General features: G+C 39.8%; 1 protein-coding gene across 2 annotated transcripts in view; it reads right to left on the bottom strand.

Annotated features, from left to right (window-relative positions):
* Nucleotides 1-23,756, bottom strand: part of TMEM30A (transmembrane protein 30A) — a 48,734-nt gene that overhangs the window by 7,212 nt on the left and 17,766 nt on the right. For both annotated transcript variants that reach the window (XM_021092349.1, XM_021092352.1), the window contains exons 2-4: nt 8,846-8,953; nt 5,589-5,696; nt 1,043-1,130 (exon numbers count right to left, since the gene is read on the bottom strand). In XM_021092349.1, coding sequence (XP_020948008.1) covers nt 1,043-1,130; nt 5,589-5,696; nt 8,846-8,953 — 304 coding nt within the window. The remainder of the gene's footprint in view (nt 1-1,042; nt 1,131-5,588; nt 5,697-8,845; nt 8,954-23,756) is intronic.

Here is a 23,756-nt window from a genome sequence, read left to right as displayed (position 1 = left end):
AAAGGAAGATAATGCTGAATACCTACTAAAATCCATAGTACCTGCTTTACTCTATGAGAAATGAGACTGCTCTCCAAAGTGATTGTACCAAAGCAAGCACATGATGTATATTTGCAACCAATCATTTATATGTGAATCTACTCGGGTAACTTTACAATCCTAAAAGAACCTACCTTTTCTCATTGCAGTCCCAAGCTATTTCCCTACATGGCTAGCTGATACATGATAAACTCAATGTTTTTAACAGTAACCCAAATAAAACAATTTGCAAGGTAAATCTCCCTTTCCTTCTTTCCTAAAAAAAAAAAAAAAAAAAACGCATTTCTCAACAGCTTCTGTCTTATCAATGTCTTTATCTGCACTGTCCAATATGATAACCACTACCTAAATGGCTCCAGAGCCCTTGAAATTACGGCCACTCCAAAAGAATATGTTTTGGAAGTGTATATGTCAGACATCAAAGACTTAGTATAAAAAAGTAGTATATAAAATATTTCATTAATAACCTTTGTATACTGAATAGCACTTACATGCTGAAATGATATTTGGGGCATACTGGGTTCAATAAAATATTATTAAAATTAATTTCACCTCTTTCCCTGTATCGTTTTTAATGTGACCACCAGAAAACTTAAAATTACATACATGACTCACACTTATGGTTCACATTATGGTCATATGAGATAGCACTGCACTAAATGATCAACTGTAGCTCATTTTTAATGGTATAAATATTCAAAGTTGGTGGTAAAGGTAGTCCAGCATTTATTTTATCATGTATTATATAGGAACTTAGCACACTGTCTCTGTTTCTTTCTTCCCAGGGACAGAAATTCACTCTTAAAATATAAGAATTCTCAAAAGAAAACCATAAAACATTATAACCCACTGAATAACTAATTCACACATATGTCTTCAAGCTGTTGAAGTTCTCAATTTCATTTGTATTTACTAGACAATCAAATCTGTAAGATTACACAAATATTCCTAATTATATGTATTTTATATGTGTATATATCTTTGCTTATATCTATTATCATACCATTAAACATACTGTTGGCAATGGCTCCACAAGGAGCAATTGGTTTGTCTTCACTTCTTCGATAAGGTTCACATTCCTTACTGGGATTCTGATATTTAGAAAGAAAGAAGAGAAAAATTATTAGCTAGGCCTCTGAGAGAACTTTGAGTTAATCCTAATTACTGATTAAAAATTCAATCCCTACATGTTTTTCACTTGTACTGCATACAAAATGAGTCTATATTATAAACAGACTATAAATAATACTCGAGGTATTATTTTAAATACTCAAAATACATCCCTTAACACAGCTGCATTATTTTTTAATATAGCTTTTCTTCGCATATATTTTGTCATCTAGGTATATATCAAATTGACGTTTCAAAAAATTTTCAGACACGGGAGCAAGATGGCAGAGGGGTAAGAGGTTGCACTCACCTTCTCACACAAACACATCAAAAAAACACATCTACATATAAAATGACTAACACAGAACATCAACTGAATGCTGGCAGAAGAATTTAAACCTTCGAAAAATTTTCATGTCAACAAAGACTTTTCTACCCGAGAAAAATTAAGCAGTCTACTATCAGTCCAGCTATAATATAACGAAAGGAATCTTAAACAAAGTAAAAAGACTGGAGGTTCTAGTTCCAGCTATGTCACTATGACTTAAGTCCCCTGATTTATCTAGGCCCCACTTAATAAAATGAACATGTTCAACAAGATAATGAATCTCAAATTCTGTAATGTGGGGTTAAATCCCATGTGAGAGAAAGGGAGGGAGGAAGGAAGGAAGGAGGAAGGAAGGGGGTCTGATGCATATTTATTCTTGGAATATTCCAATCCTCTTTAAATTGTGCACCCAGGTATAAAGGAAACAAAGGTGTTGGCAAGGCAAGCACTATGCCTGTCCTCCAGACCGGGTTTTGACTTAGTCTCTACTAAAGATCTCAGGAAATGTGGACACTGTAGGGTTAATCTACAGATTGTATCATGTCTGAGATTAGGTGTATGTCTGAGCTGTTCTGGACTCCAAGGCCACATTAGGCCAAGACACTCTCAATTTGAAATTAACTAGACCTTAGTTAGGCTATTCCATTAAAACCAACCTTGACTTGTACCTACATTCTCTGTCTAGACTAGAGTGAAAAAGACAGGACAAGGTTAAGAAAATGTGACAGGAACTCATAAAGTCTCTTTAATTTTTGACTTCTCAGCTTTTTGGTGCCTAAGTCATCTAAATTCATAAAGTTAGTACTCCTAAGACCATTAAGACAGACAATATATAACTGGCATTACTATCTGAATGTTGTGATGAAAAGTGATTTCAAAAAAAGTTATTAAAGGTAAATAAACTCTCAATGGGGCAAATATATTCTAGTCACTACATTATTAAAGAAGTTTTAAAAGAAAGGAAAATATTTACTACCTATGCATCAGGTACTAAACTAAGCAATGCTAGGGACCTGCAGTAACTGGCTTAGAAAAGCCATTTAAGGAGTAGCTAATACGTACCAATATACTATGCAAAGTATAGACACAGAAAAAGGGGAGGGGGAAAAAGGTACTTGCTTTTCAGTAGCTCACAATGTAAAAAAGGAAAGAGACCCTTACACACTATAACGTGAAATAAGAGCCATGATAAAGGTATCTATATTTATTCAACATATATTTATTAAATGCCTTCCATGAGACAGGCACTGGTGAGGCACCTAGTAAATGGTGATTAAAGAAAGTCATGCCTTCTGCTCTCATGAGCTTACAGTGTAGTTGGGAAGATAGAAGATAAATAAGTAAACAAATATATTATTACAAATTTTGGTAAGTTTTAAGAAAATGCTTTGCAAGTTAATTAATGAGGAAGGGTAGGATGAGCTTCTTTAGAGTCTGCGATAAGGGGAACTTTGTCTCTAGAGGTAGCATCACTAAGTTAAGACCTAAAGAAAGCAGGAACCAGTAGGCAGAGAAGAGAGCTCTACACAGAGAGAAGAAAGGGTACACGCTATTGAGAAAGAACTTGATATTTCTAGAAGGTAAAAGGTGAATGTAGCTGGAGTATGGCAATAGAGAAAATGGCACGTGATGAGACTGGGGGTTATGCACAGATCAGATCATCCTGAGTAATCAAACCACAGAAAGATTTTAAGCAGAGAAGTAGTGTTTATGCTTTTTTAAAAAATCACTCTTAACAGCTATATAGAAGATGGCCTGGAAAAGGAACAGCAAGAGTGGATGAGGTGGGGAGAGTTTGTTAAGTGAGAAGTGACTCGGAACAGGGTATGAATGAAGTAAATATGCAAAGTAAGTTATTTTGCATCCAAGGACACTAAAGGAAACAGCAGGCTTGAGAAGAGAGGGCCTCCAGGAAAGAGTAAAAAGCATGTTCCAGACAAACGAAATGTAAACGCCCAGATAGGCAGATCATCCGTGTCACCAGGCATGGTTAGGAAACAGCATGCCTGGCCCAGGGCAGCCAGGCCAAAGGTACGTGAAGGACAGAGGATAAAACCTATGGGGCTGGAGTAGCAGCTTGATGGCAGGTGGTGAAGGGCTTAGACACATGTTAAGTGATCTGGACTTCGACCTGTCATTCTTTTTTTTTTTTTTTTTTAGGGCCACACCTGCAGCATACTGAGGATCCCAGGCTAGGGGGCTGAATCAGAGCTGCAGCTCCTGGCCTACACCACAGCTACAGTAACCAGGGATCCAAGCCTTGTCTGTGACCTACACCACAGCTCATGGCAATGCCGGATCCTTAACCCACTGAGCAAGGCCAGGGATCAGATCTTCATCCTCATGGATACTAGTCGGGTTTGTTACCACTGAGCCATGACAGGAACTCCCATTTTTAACATCTTTAAAATTTTTGAAAGCTACCTGGTCTTAAAATTACATTATTTTGATCTAATCCAAGGATCAATAAATGACAGCCTGCAGGTCAAATTCAGCCCACCTCTTGTTTTTTGCCAATAAAGTTCTATTGGAACACAGCTACATTCATTCATTTAAGTACTGTCTATGGCTGCATTCCTTCTAAAACGGCAGAAGTGAGTTGTTGCGATAGGCTGTATGACCTGCAATGCTGAAAATATTTACTACTGGCCCTTTACAGAAGAAAATTCTTCAATCCCTAGTCCAGTCTAAAAGCTCTGCTTAAAGTTTGTAAGAAAAGGGCAGCTTCTTTTGCCCTCAGAGAAGAATGTGTATCTAAATCAAAGGACTGTTAAGTCAACTACCACTTCTAGGTCTTTGAACACAACCAATCTGTCAGCCCAATCAACAAATTCTGGAAACTTGCTGTGTCTCACAGAACATCACCTTCTCTGGATGGGAGTCCTTAAAGTTGATTCTCACAACACAAACCTGGCATGGACTGAAAAATACTGCAGACCTAACCAGAATCTTTAAACAGACTTTTTATTTCTTAAGATCCCAAACATCAGGAACCAGCAATAAAATCACTGAGGATAACCTAGGGTAACTATATGTTTATCAGGACCATTCTGGTTCCAATATGGTCTTAAATTGCATTCTAAGAGACTCACTGTTTCTAAGACATCCTCAAATTGCTCTGTGACTCTGAAGGTTTGCTGCATTGACAGCAATAATATAAAATACCTGGGCACCAACCACTATTATGGAAAGCTAAACAATCAGGAAACTAATATCCTCTAGACCACAGATTCCCAAACCAGGCTGAGCAACAAAAGGGGAGCTTGTTAAAAACAGGTATTTTAGAGCTCTGCCCCTGCAGACACTGGCATATGAGACTCAGGAGATTTCTGGAAATCTCTACTTTCAAAAAGCTCATCAGACAACTGTTCAGTAACCCACCCTTTGGACTTCACTACTCAGGCTTCCCACAAGGTAAAAAACAAAGACCATCCATGTTCAATTCTAAAACACAATCTCAGAAATTAAAAGTAGTTTATTTATAGAGTTCCCATTGTGGGTCAGTGGTAATGAACCTGACTAGTATCCATGAGGACGTGGGTTCAATCCCTGGCCTTGCTCAGTGGGTTAGGGATCCAGCGTTGCTGCGAACTGCAGTGTGTAGGTTGCAGATGTGGCTCAGATCTGGCATTGTTGTGGCTGTGGTGTAGGCTAGCAGCTGTAGCTCCGATTAGACCCCTAGCTTGGGAACCTCCATGTGCCATGGTGTGGCCCTTAAAAAAAAAAAAAAAAAGGCAGCTTATTTGTATATTCCTACCCAGTGTAGTAACAATGAATAAACCCAAGAAAAACAAATTATATTCCCAGAATGCTCTAGACTCATCAAAATTCCACTACAAACAGATTAAAAAAGCAAAAATCCCAGTGGTACTGGAAGAAACAAGCAGGAAGTAGTATGTCCTCTGGCTGTAAGAAATCATTAACCTGTGCAAATTCCAGGGGAGGGGGGATTTTTTTTTTTTACCTAAAAGCCCACACTAAACAAACTATAAATGACAAACAACACTTTAATTTCACCTAACGTTATTGGATTTAACATTTCTAATGGAACAATTACCACATGCTCTTATTTCATAGATACCACAGCTTCATATTCCATTATTTCACTTACAAGTAAAGCACCATGATCTCCATTTAGTTGACTATCATCTCGAGATTTCACATAACGACGATGGTTTTGATAGAAATTAGACAGTCCATAGTACATAAACACATTGCCCTAGAGAAACAGAAAGGGTTACATTCACATAAAACTATTAAGTGTGAAGTTGACTCATGCATTCATAAAAGCTATGTAATTTGGGTTTTACTAGTTTAAAATCTGTTATAACTTAAAACAGGAACTGGGGTGATTTCTACTAGAACTGGGATGATTTCTACTAGTATTTAGCAATCTAAAATTGTACAAATTGTAAATAAGGTTAAAGTAGGAATGTTACAAAAATCTAGGAATAAACTCTGAAAATACCCTGAAAACCTCAACTCTATTAAAGAAAAGCAAACAAACAAAAAACCTCTCAAAGAATCAGTTAACCTAATCTGATCTACTTTCAATTTAAAATCTTCTGTAATTCAGAATGGTCTTCACCCAATTAAAATCAACTTTTCAAAGGGATGATAGTCAAACTTTCATTTATTGCCCAATAAATTCTGAATTTGAATTGAGACATGATAAATTTCTCAGTAGGATACTATATAACATTAGCAAGGAAAAAAGTAATACGTAGTAAAGTATCAAATATAATGAATCACTTTATAATATTCAAGAAAATTACTTTAATGTATTCAGTGTCAGCAACTTGAAAACAGCCTAGGAAAGAAGGATAACCTATATACACCACAATTATTTAGGAGATGCTATGAAGTCATCTTGAATGATAAAAATTTTTAGAGGTGGTAAAAACATTAGCTATTTTCTCTTTTCTGGTTGCTACCTCTATTGCTATAATCTTATCCTCAATTAAAAGGAATTCAGAAAAAAAAAAAAAAAAAGGAATCCAGCAACATTTTAAGTATGCTTTATTTGATGTGCTATTTTCATATACATCATCGTTTATTTAAAACATCATTTGCTGGAGTTCCCATCGTGGCTTAGTGATAAAGAACCTGACTAGTATCCATGAGGATATGGGTTTGATCCCTAGGCTTGATCAGTGGGTTAAGGATCCAGAGTTGCCATGAGCTGGGGCTGTAGGTGGCATAAGCCACTTAGATACTGCATTGCTGTGGCTGTGGTGTAGGCCAGGAGCTGCAGCTTCAATTCAACCCCTAGCCTGAAAACTTTCGCATACCTCAGGTATGGCCCTAAAAAAGCAAACTAAACAAACAAACCCTGTGATTTTCAAATGTCAAAATATGCAAATTTTCTCGTTCTGTATAAAGAAAACATTTACACAGAAAGCTTTTATTTATTTATCAGTTGGTTCGCCTTTTCTTCTCTGATTTTTCTTCTCCAATTCAAAGTTTGGGCTTGTGAAGGAACACAGAGCCCACAAAAGAATGAATCTGAGGATGATCACCTCTGCAGAAGGAAAGTTCTGAAATATTAAACCATTTTTGAATGTGGGAGGAAATGGTAAAGTTTCTAGGAGTTCCCACTGTGGCTCAGTGGTTAACGAATCTGACTAGGAACCATGAGGTTTCAGGTTCAATCCCTGGTCTTGCTCACTGGGTTAAGGATCCAGCATTGCCGTGAGCTGTGGTGTAGGTCACAGATGTGACTTGGATCCTGCGATGCTGTGGCTCTGGCATAGGCTAGTGGCTACAGCTCCAGTTAGACCCCTAGCCTAGGAACCTCCATATGCCATGGGTGCAGCCCTAGAAAAGACAAAAGATAAAAAGACCAAAAAAAAAAACTAAAGTTTCTAAATTCATTACTAGTCTCTTCCATGCCTCTAATCAAGTAGAAACCTAATGCATCTTTACAGTTTGTCTGTCACATGAGAAAATAAATTTATAGGTTATTTCTGCCAAAACAAAATAAAATTAATTAAATTCCTGTCTTAACCCTAACTTATTTTCCTATTTTTTAAAAAGGGAGCATTACCGATCTTTCCGCTGTGGCTCAGTGGTTAACGAACCCGAATGGGAACCATGAGGTTGCAGGTTCGATCCCTAGCCTCGCTCAGTGGGTTAAGGATCCGGCGTTGCCATAAGCTATGGTGTAGGTTGCAGACATGGCTCTGATCCTGTGTTGCTGTGGCCCTGGCATAGGCCAGTGGCTACAGCTCCAATTAGACCCCTACCTAGCCTGGGAACCTCCATATGCAGTGGGTGTGGCCCTAGAAAAAGACAAAAAAGAAAAAAAGGGAGCATTACCAGCCATTACCTTAGTGCAAGAGCATCTGTAACCACCAGAGGGCAACCATTTACTAGAGATTTCAGAAGGCATGACTTTCAGAAAATTTAAAGTGCAGAAAAATTTTAAAAGGTACATGTATTAAAGCAGTTTCATTCCCTGAAGAATAAAACAATAATTCTTTAAAGCTCAATTTCAGGTTAAGGAAAGCATAAACTGGTCTTGCCATGCCTATTCTCAATCTTTGTGTCCTTCAGCATCTTCTCAAATTCCAAGAACGACAGACAAATATAAATGCAAGACACACAGACCACACACCCACCCACACACCCACACAGTGTTCTAACTTTGCTTATCAAAGGTTTACTAAATGTTTGCATTCATGGTAATATATCACATCTGATGAAAAGTAATACAATTAAATAATGGGTAAATTAGTATTTATTTTCTAAAGTAAAACTTTTAGCATTAAAACTAGGCAAAACAGATTGAGCAATCTTTTTTTTTTTAAATGGCTGCACTTGAGGCATATGGAAATTTCCAGGCTAGGTATCAAATCAGAGCTGCAGCTGCAGGCCTACACCACAGCCACAACACTGGATCTAAGACACATCTGCAACCCACACCACAGCTTATGGCAAGGCTGGATCCTTAACCCACTGAACAAGGCCAGGGATTGAACCTGAATCCTCATGAAGACTACGTCAGGTCCTTACCGCTGAGCCACAACAGGAATCCCTGAGTAAAAATTTTTTAAATACAAGTAGATGTCAATACTAACCAGATACAAAAGCGATTTGTTCAGTTATAAAATACTCCAGAAAAAGAATAAAATAGGTCTTAAATTTAGTTTACAAAGTACCAGCTACAATAAATTATTTAAAATAAATGTACTTAATTATCAGACATCATAATGTAACAGCCAAACAAATCAATCTTCCTCACGGGGATATAGATGCCCAATAAATTAAAGCAACATCTTGACAGAAATAACTAGTAAAAAAAAGTTAATATAATATCAATATTTTTTAAAGCATAGCTTTTCCAGGACATTCTTTGGGAATACAGACCTCGAATGATTGTTCCAATGTGAAGTTAATGGTACAAATGCAAGATGTCACATTTGGAGACAAACATTTATTGCAAGGGCTGGAAGGCTCTGTTCCGGTGTAATCAATCTGCAAGAGGAAACATAACTTAAGTACATGTCCTTGGAGAAAGCGTATACGCTTGCTATCAGAGCGATGAGTCCTATGGAGCATCTACAGCCCAGAAAAAACTTTTATAAGGTCATCTGTTCATTTTGCCAGTGTGAGGGAGTAAAAACTAGAAAGAGTTCTATGCTATCCTATTGGCTCATCTCTCCAAGTCAAATCCTCGCTCCTTTTTACCAAAAGAAATACAATTATGCATTTATAAAATCAAAAATATAAAGTTCAAACTGCATGATGTATAGATTTAAATAGCTATAAAGTTTAAACAACTTTTCTGTCATCTCAGCTTTCCATGGTACACTTTCAAATAAAAAAAACCATCTGGTTTCTCAAGGTGACAGAGATAGAGTAGACACAGGTAGTTGTAGAAGTCTGGATAAAAGACCATATTTAAAGAGGGAAACAGGGGACATTGAGAGATCACTGCAAGTTAATAAATTGCTCAAGAAAACCATCATCAGTACGAGGCAGGCTAGCTTCATTAGTGGAGCCTTGAGAACTGCCTCAGGTTATTGAGTGGGAGTTGGGATGAGGCCTGCATTCAGATTCAGACCAAGGGCAGGAGTTTGAGGACCACCTTTCTGTTCATTTGAATACATACCTTACCAGATACCAAGGAGGAGCTAGTACTCCCAGAAAGGAAGAGGCGGGCTTTTCCAACGCCCACTCACCTTGGATGATAAACTGTAGCCCACCAGATCCTCAAGGCAGGGCTTCCTCGCCTGCCTGCTGCTTGCATCTCTCACAAGTGTCCTATCTTAATAAATATATTTCTTCCCTATCACTTTGTCTCTCACTGAATTCCTTCTGCATGGAGACATGAAGAACCTGAACCTTAGTGAGTCCAGACACAGGGTGAGTGATTCTAATTTAAAACCTCAGGTTTAAGTCCCAATCTGGTTTTAGGCTGGGTTCGAGTTCTGGCACAAGGGTTAAAGTCCCAATCTGTGTTCTGGCTAGGTTCAGGGCGTTAATGTTGTCAGTTTCAAAGGGCTACCGTTTTTTTAAAAACCTGGTGTTGGACAATTAAGAATCTGTCTTATCTTTGTCCTGGGTTCCTGGCAACAAGCTTCTAAATCCCTTAAAACTTTGCTGGTGATAGGAGTATATTCGTTTTGATTAGCCCTTAAATTCATACTAAAGTTTATGCTAAGGAGATGGCTCAGGTAGGGACCAGTCAATTACCAGAAAGACTAGATTAGGGACTCTGGCCTGGCCCAACCTCTGAGAGGGGGAAGGCTGGAAATTTAGTTCAGTGATGTGGCCAATGTTTTAATCAATCATGCCCACATCATGGAATCCCAATAAAAAGGCATAGGGGAGCTTCCGGGGTGGTTAACCCATCAATGTGCCCTGATTCTACAGGCAAGGCCACAAAGCTCGGCATGCAGGACCACCCCTCCCCCACCCCCCAGACCCCATTGTAGTGACTCTTTGTTTAGCTGGTCTTAATGTATATCATGTACAATAAAACTATACTTGTTAAGTCTAGAACTTTCCTAAGTTCTAAGAGTTATTCCAGTACATTATGGAATCTAAGAGAAGTGAGAGGAAACTTCCAGATTTATAGGCAGTTGGTCAGAAGTGCAGGTGGCCTGGAGACCTCTGGAGTTGCAACTGACATCTGAAATGAGGGCAGTCTCGGGGAGGGGACTTATTATCATTAACACATTAATAAGACTTCCTCTATGCAAGGCATAACATCAAGTACAAGGTGGATACAAAACTCGTATCTTATACTTAGTCAATACAGTTTACAATCCTTTCTACTATTCACATATTTCATCTGATCCTCACCAAAATACTATAGAATTATCCTCATTTTACACAGAAGACATTCAGAAACTTGCTCAAGGCTACATGAATAGCCATAGCTAGTGCTATGAAGCAAGAACCAAAGGATTTTTACTCCAAGTCCAACATTTCTTCTACTAAACTGCTTCCTCACAGCAATCCATCCCCTTGGCCCTCCAGATGACTACTTTACAAAGACAGCACATAAACACAAAGAAAACTACTATCAATGCCAAGTGCTAAACTGAATGGTAAAGAGGACAGTAAGTACTAGATGGACAAGTACCTTCTTACTAAGAAAAAGAGGATCTGAACCGAGCCATTAAAAGGGAAAAAAAGGATGGAAAAGGGGACATAGGGAGAAGCATTACGGTAGAGAGCACAGGTACACTTAAGAGCACTGAGCATAAACACTTTGTGGAGAGTTTTCATGTTGGAAGGAAATGGGACAATGCTAGAAGGTAAACTGGAGCTGGTAACAACAGACTGTTTTATTGGCTGTTTATAGAATGTATACTAAGTGCCAGGCATTATAAGCACACAGTACACATCATCTCATTGAAATTTTTAATAACCAAGGGGGAGGGGAAGGGAGTGGGATGACTGGGAATCTGAGGTTAATAGATGCAAACTATTGCCTTTGGAATGGATTAACAATGAGGTCCTCCTGCTGTATAGCACAGGAACTATATCTAGTCACTTGTGATGGAACATGATGGAGGATAATATGAGAAAAAGAATGTATATATATGACTAGGTGACTTTGCTGTACAGTTAGAAAATTGACAGAACACTGTAAACCAGCTATAATGGAAAAAGTAAAAATCATTTAAAAAATTTTAAAAAATAAAATGTACAAGGGCCTTGCAAAGTTTATTTTTAGTTTTCCTTATTTTAACCTAGAAAGTTGCCATGTAGGAAGGTTTAGTAATTTTTTCCAAGATCATCCATCCAGCAACAATTTGAACCTAGCTCTGCCTTTCTCCAAAAACTATATTCTTCCCACTACACTAGGTATGCCCTCTTAGACCCATCATCCTCTCTTATACACAAACTCAAGGCCTCCAGATGATAAGGAAGAAGAAAAGTCTCTGGGGGATAACTGATTTGTTTTTGTTACAGGCTGCCTAGCACCCAAGCCCATTTCCAGGAACTGGGGAATTCTCCACGTTGACACTTTCAGAAGCAGGCAGGACTCCATCTCCCACTTCAGAATCCAAGGGAGTAAGTGAGCCATTCCTCTCCCTAACCCCAGGCAGCCAGGACAAAGCTTAAGCTCTGGATCCATCCTTACTGAGACCAGAGGGCAGAATCAGAGACAAGAGTGGGTGTGATGAGACCAGAAGCTGCAGCAGCACCTAACAGAGACCACAACAGAAGCTGTGCCAGTTCTCTTGTGGTGCAGCTGGTTAAGGATCCAGCACTGTCACTGTAGCAGCCTGGGTCACTGCTGCAGCACAGGTTCGATCCCTGGCCGGGGAACTTCCTCAAGTCCCAAGCTCTACCAAAACAAACAGCAACAGCAGCTGTGGTATCTGAACTACTGCTTCCAAACTTCCCTCACTTCCCCACCTCCAAACCTGATCCTCTAGACTTCCCATACATTCTGTGTGAGAGCCACCCAATCTCCCTCCAATAAATCCCTTTCCCCTGCAGCTACCCAAAATTGGTGACTGCTGCTGACAACAAAGCCTCCGAAAGCTACAGAATTCTGAGGACTCCAAACGTCTGCAGAAAATAAGGAAATGGTGACTGAGGAGCGAAGATAACCAACACCTGTATAACAATAGATCACAAAAGCAGTCTAAAAAATAGACTTTCCTCTCTTCCTGAACATCCTATTATGAAAGAACGGGTCATTAGCTTAGTATGTACTGGAGCGCCTGCATACTTAAGGCAAGACAGGCTCGGCCCCAACACCCAACCTCACAGAACTCACTGTCTGATACAGGAGACCCCCACTGGAATGGAATGGGTTGTGGTAGAGTAAGTCCAGATACTATGGAAACATATCCCTAACCCAGCAGTTAGCAGATTTCTCCACAAGGGCTGAAGAGTGGATGTTATCTACAGGGAGATGGTCCCCAAAGGGACCATCTCTAATTGAGGGCTTAGCACATGCAAAAAAAACAAGATATAGAAGTTTAGGACTTCAAGTTCTGTTAAAGAGCTGGGAATCAATCAGGAGTTCTCCAGTTAAGGTACCTCATTTTTACAGTCTACGTTTATAAAATAGCTGGTAATCAGTAATAAGGAAAATTTAGGTCTCAGAAAACAGATAAGTGGAATTGGGCTGCAGAGTTGAAGCTTAAAGGAGTAGCTTTTGTGACTCTGAGTCACTGTAAGCTAGAGTGGTGTAGCTTTGTGGCCCAGGTGACAAAGTGTGGAAAGAGCTAGAGAAGGCCCTGCTCGCACTATCCAGAGTTCCTGGAGGTGGCAGTACCGAGACCTTTAGGAGCCAGCAGCTGGCTCCAACACTACTGCATACCTGAGGTGGAACAACACCAGCAGTACCAAGGAAGTAACTTGTTCAGACACCATCAGGCAAGAGACAGAGCTAGGGGACAGGAAGGTCAAGACATCAGCCTCGCTCTTGGCACTGAGAGGAGATACTTGACTTTATGAGTCAGACTGGTGCCACTTGTGGTACCAGAGCAGTAAGCTTCTTTCCTCTGTCACCGAGCAATCTTCAGCAAAAAGAGAATTCTGTAAAGGCTGAGCAGTGGTCCGCATTCTTGCCTCAGAGGAAATAACACAAGATACACTGCTGCTTAATCAAGCCTCAGAAATGAGGGGCCACACTGAGTTTTCCACAGAGATGGCTATGACTGCAGATGAGGCAAGTTGTACAACCCAGGCCCTCGCAGGAAAGAAGGTGGGAGTGGACGGTGAGAATGAGAGGAGAAGCAAAAGGGGTGCAGTAAGGCAGCAGGACATTGTGGAGTACTGAAGGTTTTACAAGTATTTAGAATGCTTCCTTTGTATTAAATAGGCAATAGATCAATAAAGAAAAATGTCCTTAAGAATTGCTCATCAGATAAAGGTGGGGAGGAAAGAAAGAAACATCTCTACGTGAACAGGGAACACTGCCCCCCTCCCCAGTTCTACAAGGATAAAGCCCTTAGCCATGCGGCTGCCTACCAGCAACGTGCCCTGAGAGAATTCAGGATGGATACAAGCAAGAAGCATCAGTGCTTCAGGTACTGGCCAGTTAAGATGCTACATCTAAGGAAAAATTTCAATGAGCTCAAACTCTTGCATCTTCCCACACAAAGAAAAGCACAAAAACCTTTGGCCCCTCTCTTACTTCTTGGGGGCAGTTCCTCAGAGCTGTCTCCTGGGCTATAGTCCTCAGTAAGATCCTTAAAACTTAACTCACAACTTTTAGATTGTGTGTTTTTCCTCAGTCAACACATACTTAAATTATTTTGAGCCTCTTAAAACAGCTGAGTTGATTTTTTAAAAATTCAGTCACTATTTTTGAAGATTAGTTTAAAAAAAAATAAAAAGTTTAGGGTTTTTTTTTTTTCTTTCTTTTTTGGCCTCCCCTCGGCATAAGGAGTTCCTGGGCCAGGGATCAAGATCCAATCGGCAGTTGCGACCTAAGCCACAGCTGCGGCAACACCAGATCCTTAACCCACTGCACCAAGCCAGGGATTGAACCTGCGTCCCAGTGCTCCCAAGATGCCTGCCAATTCCATTGCACCACAGCAGAAATTTTAAAAGCTTTGTTCTAATCTGAGAGCTACAGAACAGGTTTAATCCTTTATATCCTAATAAAGTTCTACCAATCACATGAAACCTGTTTCTGTAAGTTAAAGAATCTGAGTGGGAACCAGAAAAAAAGGTATTTACTTGTAATTCAATTAGTAAGTCTCAATCTCAGACATGGAAATGATGAATGAATGAATAGACATAAACCATCTTTGAAGAAAGGGGAGCAACAGAAAAGCTAGTTATTATTTTCCAAATGTCTACTTCATTCCAGAACTTACTCTTTTACAAAGAGTAAACTGAGATTCAAGGGTTAAACGACTGCCTGAAACCAATCAGCTAGCATGTGACTATACTTGCTCCCTAAGGCTGGAAAAACAAGTTACCACAAACTGGGCATCTCTGAACAAGAGGAAAGCTAGAGGTCTGAATTTGAGGTGTCAGCAAGGCTTTCATCCCCCTAGCACTCTGGGGAAAATCTGTCCTAGCCCCCTGCTGGCTTCTGGCGGTGGCCAGCATTCCTTGGTGTTCTTTGGTATGCAGCTGCATCATATCACCTCTACCCCTGCAGTGACACAACTCTCCCCTTGCCTCTGTCTCCAAGTCCTCTTCCCTCCCTGCTGGGCTCTTCTTACATGGATGCCAGTCACACTGAATAGGAGCCCATCTGAATAACCTCGTCTTGCTGGCTTTGGCTATGACTCTTTCTCAAATATGGTCACATTCACAGGTACTATGAGTTAGGATTTTAACATATCTTTCACAGGGACACAGATTGGTCCATAACAGTGACAGAATCTTATCTGTCTAGCTCCAAAGTTGCTGTTCTTTCCATTAGACAGCTTAGCTGTTTCCCACAATCTTGAATAACAAGCAACATACAACATATATGTCAACGTAAAAGACATTATATGTTGAAAAGAATATTGGTTCCATTCATGAATATGCTGATGTTTTAACTTTTAGAGTTTGGAACAGAATTTTTTTTTTTTTTTTTTTTTTTTTTTGTCTTTTTGCCTTTTCTAGGGCTGCTCCCGCGGCATATGGAGGTTCCCAGGCTAGGGGTCAAATCGGAGCTGTAGCTACTGGCCTACACCACAGCCACAGCAAAGCAGGATCCGAGCCGTGTCTGCAACCTACACCACAGCTCATGGCAATGCCGGATCCGTAATCCACAGAGCAAGGCCAGGGATCGAACCCGCAACCCCATGGTTCCTAGTCAGATTCGTTAACCACTGAGCCACGATGGGAAATCCAAAACAGAATTTTATGATATAAACTTTCATACCAAAGTTTTTGGATCTGGCATTTAACATACTTCTACAAACAAAAAAGTAAACTCCAAAAGAACATTTTACTTAACCCCTTCCAAGTCTTCCTAAAGTATCAAGTTACAAAAACTGCCTAGGCCAGAACTGATGAAAAGGGCTTTGCTAACTAGGCTCCCATCTATGTAATAGGGTAGATCAAAGGAACAGATAAGCAATTACTATGAGTAAAGCAGGGATTTTATTTTGAGGAAATACATGATCTCTTCTACATTGCTTTGTACAGTCATATATGTGATATTCAAATATTAGTGGCTTTTGCCTTGGTATCCAGTACCACTTTCTGACAATAACCTCACGTGCCTCATACCATGTGTCATACATTTCACTACTCTGAATCGTCACTGGTCTTATTTCCACTTCCAGACCCATTTTACATTCCTAGTTTGAAATATTATGCTAGTCCTTATGGAACGGGAAAGAAGCATCCATGTAGATCAGGTAGAAAAGGGGAGGAATAAGAAAAGACTTTCCCTCGTGTTGAAAGGAATGAAATTTGAAAACCACAGCAGAACAAGGAAGGAAGGACATTTCATATAGACTCAGCAGCATGCCACACCCCATAAAGTACAGTAGTTCCTATGGCCAGAGCAAAGGGCAGGGGAGTGGTGGGAAATGACTTGGAAAAACAGCAAGCAGCCTGTCATGTGGAAAATTACATTCTACGTTAAGGGGTGTGAAAGTTGACCCGAGTGTTGGAGCGAGTCAGAGGAGAAATTTTAAGCAAGAGGACGAAATGTTCAGACTAGCTATTTACAAAGACCACTCTGGCAGTAACTTGCGGAAGGGCTGAAGAAAATGCCAGACTAGAAGGAAAACAAAAATAGAAGGATATTGCAATTAAGCCAGATGAGAAATGTTAAGCAGATAAACTAAGAAAAGGGCAATGGAAATGGTAAAAAGATTTAAAAAAATATATACAGAAAGCAAAATTTATAGAACTTAGTGCCTCAAGATAGGATGCTGTACAAATAAGTTTAGGTTTCTGGCTTGAAAGCCCATGTGGACGGTGGGGCCATCACTGACCTCGAAGGTCATCGCTTGGTCCTCCATGCCTTTGAACTGGGTAGCAGCAGCCCAGGGCAGGGTTATTCCGTGCTATTCCTTGGACCTGGCTTCCAGGATGCCACACACACTTTTCTCCTCTTAGTCTCCTTTGCTAGCTCCTCCTCACCTCCCCAACCTCTGTAAACACCGGAATGACTCAAGGCTGGCTCTGACTGTCCTCACTTTTCTTTGACCTAGGTCACTTTTGTGACCCCACTGCATCTTATTCTCTGATCCATGCTGATAATTGCCATAATGTATAACCCCAGTCTTCTATCTAAACTCTAGGCTCATATATTCAATTGTCCACTCATCATTTCCAACTTGGATGTTTAAAAAGCATCTCATTGTAACAAGTCAAAAACAGAATGCCTTATTCAGCTTCTCACCCCCCAACCCCCACTATAACATCAAACCTTTTCTACAGTCTTCCCCATCTTGATAAACCGATGCGGCTTCCTCTAAAACCATGTTCGCTTACTGAGTTATCATTAACCTATCTAAAACTTTATTCCCTTTCTTGTCCCCTCTGACCTCAAGCCTGTGCTAACTGAACACTAATCACCCAGAGTCAGATGACTAAGATCGCCTTGTGGATAACATCACTGATGTACTAACACTGTTGCTTCAGGTTCCTCATTAACATAGAGACTCAGGTTGTTTCTTCAGGGCCAGATAAGACTACAGACCACCAAGCCATGGGCCACCTGGCCAGATAACTGTAAACCAAAGACATCCTGATTCCCAAAACCAGGATGAAGAAATGTCACAGGGTAGTGATGAATCCCAGTTTCTTTGTTCTTCCCCAACTCAAAGACCATACTGGAGTGGATCTGAGGCTTGTCTCCCACTCCCTTGTGTGGTGCCCTCTAAAGAAACCCTAATTTCACTGCAGACACAGGCTGCCGGAGTTTGGCTTTCTGCAACCTGGCACATAAACCCTTGCTTGGTTACAAAACTGCAATTCCATTCTTCCAATACAGGTCTACACATCTTAAAGTTATCTTTGATTCTAAATTTCTCTCCCACCTACACACCCACTACATAAGAAATTTCTAGAGCTCTACTTTGATAATATGGCCTAAATCTAACTGCTCTTCATAGCAGCCATTCCACAGGGCACACCATCACCTCCTGCTTCAATCACTACAGTAGCCCTGAATCTACTCTTAGTCTCCAGGTACCACCAGGTATTCACGACAGGGCTACAATGAGCCCCTCAAACCTTAAGTAAGATGATCTCGCCCATCTGGGAAAAACTTTATAGTGGCTTCCCATTTCACTGAATGGACAAGCCAAAATCTTTATACAGCTGGCCCTTCATATCTGCACAGTGTGCATCCTCAAACTTGGCCAAGTACAGATCAAACATATAGCTGACCCTTGAACAACTCAGGTGTGAACTGCAAGGGTCCACTTATAAGGATTTTTAAAAAATAAATATGTACTAGAGTACTCTAAGATCCAAGGTTGGCTGAATCTGTGACCACACAACCACAGATCCCGAGGGTCAACTGTAAGGTTGTATGCATATTTGACCGGGGCGGGAGGCGTGAAATAATCCCTGAGTTATTCAAGGATCTACTGTACTCAATTTAAAAAAATTCCAAAAAACGGAGTTCCATGGTGCAGTGGAAAGGAATCCCACTAGGAGCCATGAGGTTGCTGGTTCAATGCCTGGCCTTGCTCAATGGGTTGAGGATCTGGCATTGCCGTGAGCTGTGGTGTAGATCGCAGACATGGCTCAGATCCTGCATTATTGCTGTGGCTGTGGCACAGGCAGGCAGCTGTAGCTCTGATTGGACCCCTAGCCTGGGAACCTCCATATGCCACGAGTGTGGCCCTAAAGAGCAAAAAAAAAAAAAAAAAAACAAAAACAAAAAACAAAAAAAAAACAAAACTCCAGAAAGTCAAAAAGCAAAGCTTGAATTTGCTGCACAGCCAGCAACTATTTTACATAACATACGCACTGTACTAGTTATCACAAGTCATCTAGAGATGGGAGGATAGGCACAGGTTAAACCACTGTCTCTCATGGACCGGAGCATCCTCGGGATTTGCTATCTCAGGGTCCTAAAGCCAACCCTCCACACATGCAGGGACAACTGGCCTATGTGACATGCATCTCCCTACTTTACCAGCCCAACCTCCTCTTCTGGATTCTCCCTATCTCTCGCTCCACTCCAGCCACAATGGCCTCTCTGCTACTCCTCAAACATCCTATGAAGCACACTCCTCAGGACCTTTGCTCTTATTTCTTCTTCCTGGAACATTCTTCAATCAGATATCAACATGGTTCACTCCCTCACCTCTTAGATCCTTACTCAAATGCCATCTTGATGAAGCCTTCCATGACTATTAAAACTGGAAACCATCCTTCAACCCTTCCTATACCCCTTCCATCCTTTATTCACCTTCACTGCACCTGTCACCTTCAGATCCAGAGTGAGTTTAATGGGAGTTGAGAATGGAAATTATTAACAATAAGGGTAGACCCTTCCTTCCAAAGAGATTGTGTGGAAAAAGAGAAAACAAACTGACACCAAGAAGAAACAAAACAGAGATCAGAGGCCTAGAATTTTAATCCCAACTGTATGACTAGTGACTTAATCTCAGATTCAGTGTCCCCCTCTAAAAAAGAAATAGAATAATAACATCACCTTTGTAAATACTGCTGTATCAAATGATACGAGTATTTAAAATTCTTAGTAAATACTCTGATAATGTTAGTCCTTATAAATCGTTATTAAACAGAATCAAGACAGGACATTTTCATTTTTTAAGAGAAACTGGAACATATTTATAATACTGAACAGAGACAGGTAAAAGAGAGGCTGAGTAAGAAAAAGGTGATAGTATTCAATATCCATTCTATAACTTGTTTTTAGAAAATTTAACAAAGCCATACATCTGATTTGCTTTCCACATATAAAACAGCACATGCTTTTTTACTATGCAATCAAGTTCAAGCCATCAGTATAATCAATATAAAACTGCAATCATTATTTAATGTCTAAACTGCCAACTCTTTAGGTGATTTAGTTTCCAACCAGTCAAAATAACACACCACAGCCAGATAAATCTTCCTAGTTACAGTGCTGTGTTTGCAGAGACTGCTAACTATCAACCCCCCGCCCCTCCAATTTCTGGCTACCTTTCTTCCACAGCATAAAACTCTCTCTTACTGACTGAGAACCTTCTTGTCAGAATGAAGACCACGTTCCCCAGCTTTTCTTACAGCTAGCATAGCCTTGTTACTAAGTGGAGGTGGTATGGTACAGCTTCCAGGAACCTTCTTTAAAAGGTCTGTGTCTCCTTATTCTTCACCCCTTCTCCCACTCTACTTCCTGGAAAAGGATGTAACAACAGAACTCTGGCCTCCATCTGGTATGGGAGCCTGGAGGGAGCTAATCCCTAAGAATGGCTGCACAGAAAAGTACCCAGGGTGAGGACTCAGTGAAACAGAACCTCCATACTAGCCAATGACTATGTTTCTGAGGGATTTTACATGAGAATGAGAATCTTACTCATTGCTGAACCCAAACCTAACTGATATGTACTCTGCTAATCACATCACTTCCCCAGTTTAATACACTTATCAAATACCCAGTCTACCCACAACCAGGCACCAGCTTATTTATTATTTACCTTTACTCCTATTTTCTCTGTACACCTTTTGATTTCCTGCCACTACAACTTTGTTCGTATTAATCTCCTTTCTTAAGAGGCCGACCTCCTCTTTAGAAGTGCTATTTACAGCCCAAAGTGCAAGTTACAGCCCAAAGCCCACTTCCATTACAAGGCATTCCACGGCTTTAAAGGCAGAGGGAAACTTGTTTCCCTTTGGACCACGAAGGCATATTCTTGTCTGTGCCACTCATCTAGCAATGCTAGTTTTCCTTTTATGTGTATGTTTCATCTCCACCCCAAAAGACTGCAGGTTCAAGTTCCTTAAGAATTGCTCTCTGCTTGCGGGGTTGGGGGAAGAAGTCCTGTTTGGAAACATTTCCTGTCACCCATTTTGCCCAAAGCAGCACTTTGCATATAGAAAATGTTCAATGTTGATTAAAATTCTTGATATATTTAACTTAGTCTAAGAGTTTTTACCATCCAAAAAACCACTATCTCCTCTGTCAGCTAAAATTCAAGGGCAGCTTGGCCTGATGTCCAGACTGTAATAAAACCCCTTGGGTAGAAAAACAAAGTTTGTGAACATGCAGATATGACTTCGAGATACTGATTTCATTTCCTTTAAATATATATCTAGTGTGAGTGCTAGAACTTACGGTGGTTCCATATTTTAATTTTTTGCGGAATCTCCATATTCTTGTCCCTAATGGCTATACCAATTTACACTCAACAAGAGTCTCCTGTACTCTGCACCTTCACCAAAATTTGTTATCACTTGTCTTTTTTTTTTTTTTTTTTTTTTTTTTTTTTGCCTTTTCTAGGGCCGCTCCTGTAGCACATGGAGATTCCCAGGCTAGGGGTTCAATTGGAGCTGTAGCTGCCAGCCTACGCCAGAGCTACAGCAACACGGGATCCGAGCTGCGTCTGCAATCTACACCACAACTTATGGCAACGCTGGATCTTTAACCCACTGAGCAAGGCCGGGGATCGAACCTGCAATCTTATGGTTCCTAGTCAGATTCGTTAACCATTGGGCCACGACGGGAACTCCTCACTTGTCTTTTGATAAGAGTAGATCTCAAGTGTTCTTACCACACCAAAAAAAAAAAAAAAAAAAAAAAAAGTAACTGTGGGAAGTGACGGACATGTTAATTAGCTTTATTATGGTGATCATTTCACAATGTATACATTTATCAAGCCATCATAACGAACTCCATAAATATACATAATTTTCGTCAATTATAACCACAATAAAGATAGAAAAACAAGCTTAAACTAAAGAAAATAGATAATATTTATCCCAGAAAGAAAGAGGCTACCAGGTGGGAGAGGAACTATAGTTCCCTTATTTTTAAAAATTAATGCTTATTAAATGTCAAAAGCATACAAGATACAGTGCAGAACACAATGATAAGCTGGAGACCTGCCCAGTAGCTTAAATCCAAAACACAAAGAGCCAGAGGCAAAACAGAGCAACAGATGGAGATGACTAGATGGGTTTAAGAGTTATATTTCTCAGCTTTGTTTTGCTACCATTCTAACTATTCTCCTAAATCAAACCGGCAATTCATCTTAGTAATCCTAAAAGGCCTCCCACTCCTAAGAAACTGACTGAATTTAAAGTGATGGCAAAGGAGGAATCTGAAGGACATGACATTGTTAACTTGTGTAAGAACTGGAGAACTTCCATTTTTGAATGTAAATCTGTCTTAAAGAAAATCAATATAAAACCTAAACCTTTCACTCAAGAAAATGCTGAGTAATAAGGTAAATCATTTTAAGTATTAATTAAACTTAAAAAGGCATTCTTAAGTACTCTTTTGAACTAATGATTCCACACTAAAAAATTTATTTTTAAAAGATAAAAATTTTAAAAAGTGAAAAATAAAAAAGAATTTTTGTCCTTTTTAGAGGTTCTAGTGAAGACCAAAAGTAAAGAAAGTAAAAATTTCAAAAGCACTTTTCTTTAGCTGCAAGAACTTTGACTGTGACAAAGAAATGAAGATTAACATTACCTGAGGCAAAATTAATGGTAAATTCAGATACAGCATTCTGTATCTATTTGTACAAAGAAGGCAGAACCCAAGCAATTATCAGTGATCGCTATACCTACCTGGAAAAGATTAGGATTAGAATGTATAAATTAAACACTGCTATTGTTAACAAATGCTAAATTTGCCGGTATGTTTCTTTAAAACTCTTTTAAGTCAAGAGCAGGAAACTCTTTTCTGTAAAGGGCCATAAAGTAAATATTTTAGGCTTTGCAAACCAAGAGACAAGGTCAAATATATTATGTCGGTTCTTCTACAACAGAAAGAAAACAGATTTGCACAAATTTTTATTGATGAAATTCAAAATATAGTAACAATTGTACAGAACTGTCTGGTAACACAGGTCTGCTAATAAGAACAAAGCTATTTGGGCAGAGGGACACATTTCACATTATTGAGGTTCAAAGTTGGTGTTGCCTCTCATCAAATTCAATCGCAAATGTTCATCTGTAAAAACCATTCGCAGTTTCTGGGCTTTGCAAAGATGGTATGGCTAGACATACCCTTGCCCTAAGTACTAAAGTTACATGAGAAACAAGCAAACCTAATGCATAAAGCTCTTAATTTTCAAGAGTTGACTTCTAAGCAACTGCTATTCATTTGAATATTAAAATCATTAAACTTCTTATTCTTAACATAAATGACCTAATTTTTAACAATCATTTCTACCAAGAGCAGCTTACTCTTCCTTGGACTCTTAGCTATGAGCTAAGTATAAACAAGGAATACTAAATACAGAGGATCCTCTTTAAATCTTTGAATGTTAGAATCCAGGTTACACAAGAGTAAAATCAGGAGTGCCCGTCATGGCTCAGTGGTTAAGGAATCAGACTGGAAACCATGAGGTTGCGGGTTCAATCCCTGGCCTTGCTCAGTGGGTTAAGGATCTGGCGTTGCCGTGAGCTGTGGTGTCAGGTTGCAGACGCAGCTTGGATCTGGCGTTGCTGTGGCTCTGGATTAGGTTTGCGCTACAACTCCAATTAGACCCCTAGCCTGGGAACCTCTATATGCCGCAGGTGTGGCCCTAGGAAAAAGACCAAAAAAAAAAGTAAAATCAAAAGATAAAAATATATTTTTATCAGAAACTAGTGAAACAGACAATAACCAGAATAAAATAATTAAGAATGATAAATAAAACAGTATGATGAAGAAGAGACTTGTGGCTTCTCAGTCAAATATGTGCGTGGGGGTGAGGGTGCTTAA

The sequence above is a fragment of the Sus scrofa genome, chromosome 1 (genome assembly GCF_000003025.6).
Source record: "Sus scrofa isolate TJ Tabasco breed Duroc chromosome 1, Sscrofa11.1, whole genome shotgun sequence".
Classification (NCBI taxonomy): domain Eukaryota; kingdom Metazoa; phylum Chordata; class Mammalia; order Artiodactyla; family Suidae; genus Sus; species Sus scrofa.
Note: the sequence above shows the minus strand (reverse complement) of the source record. Positions and strands in the feature narration are given on the sequence as shown.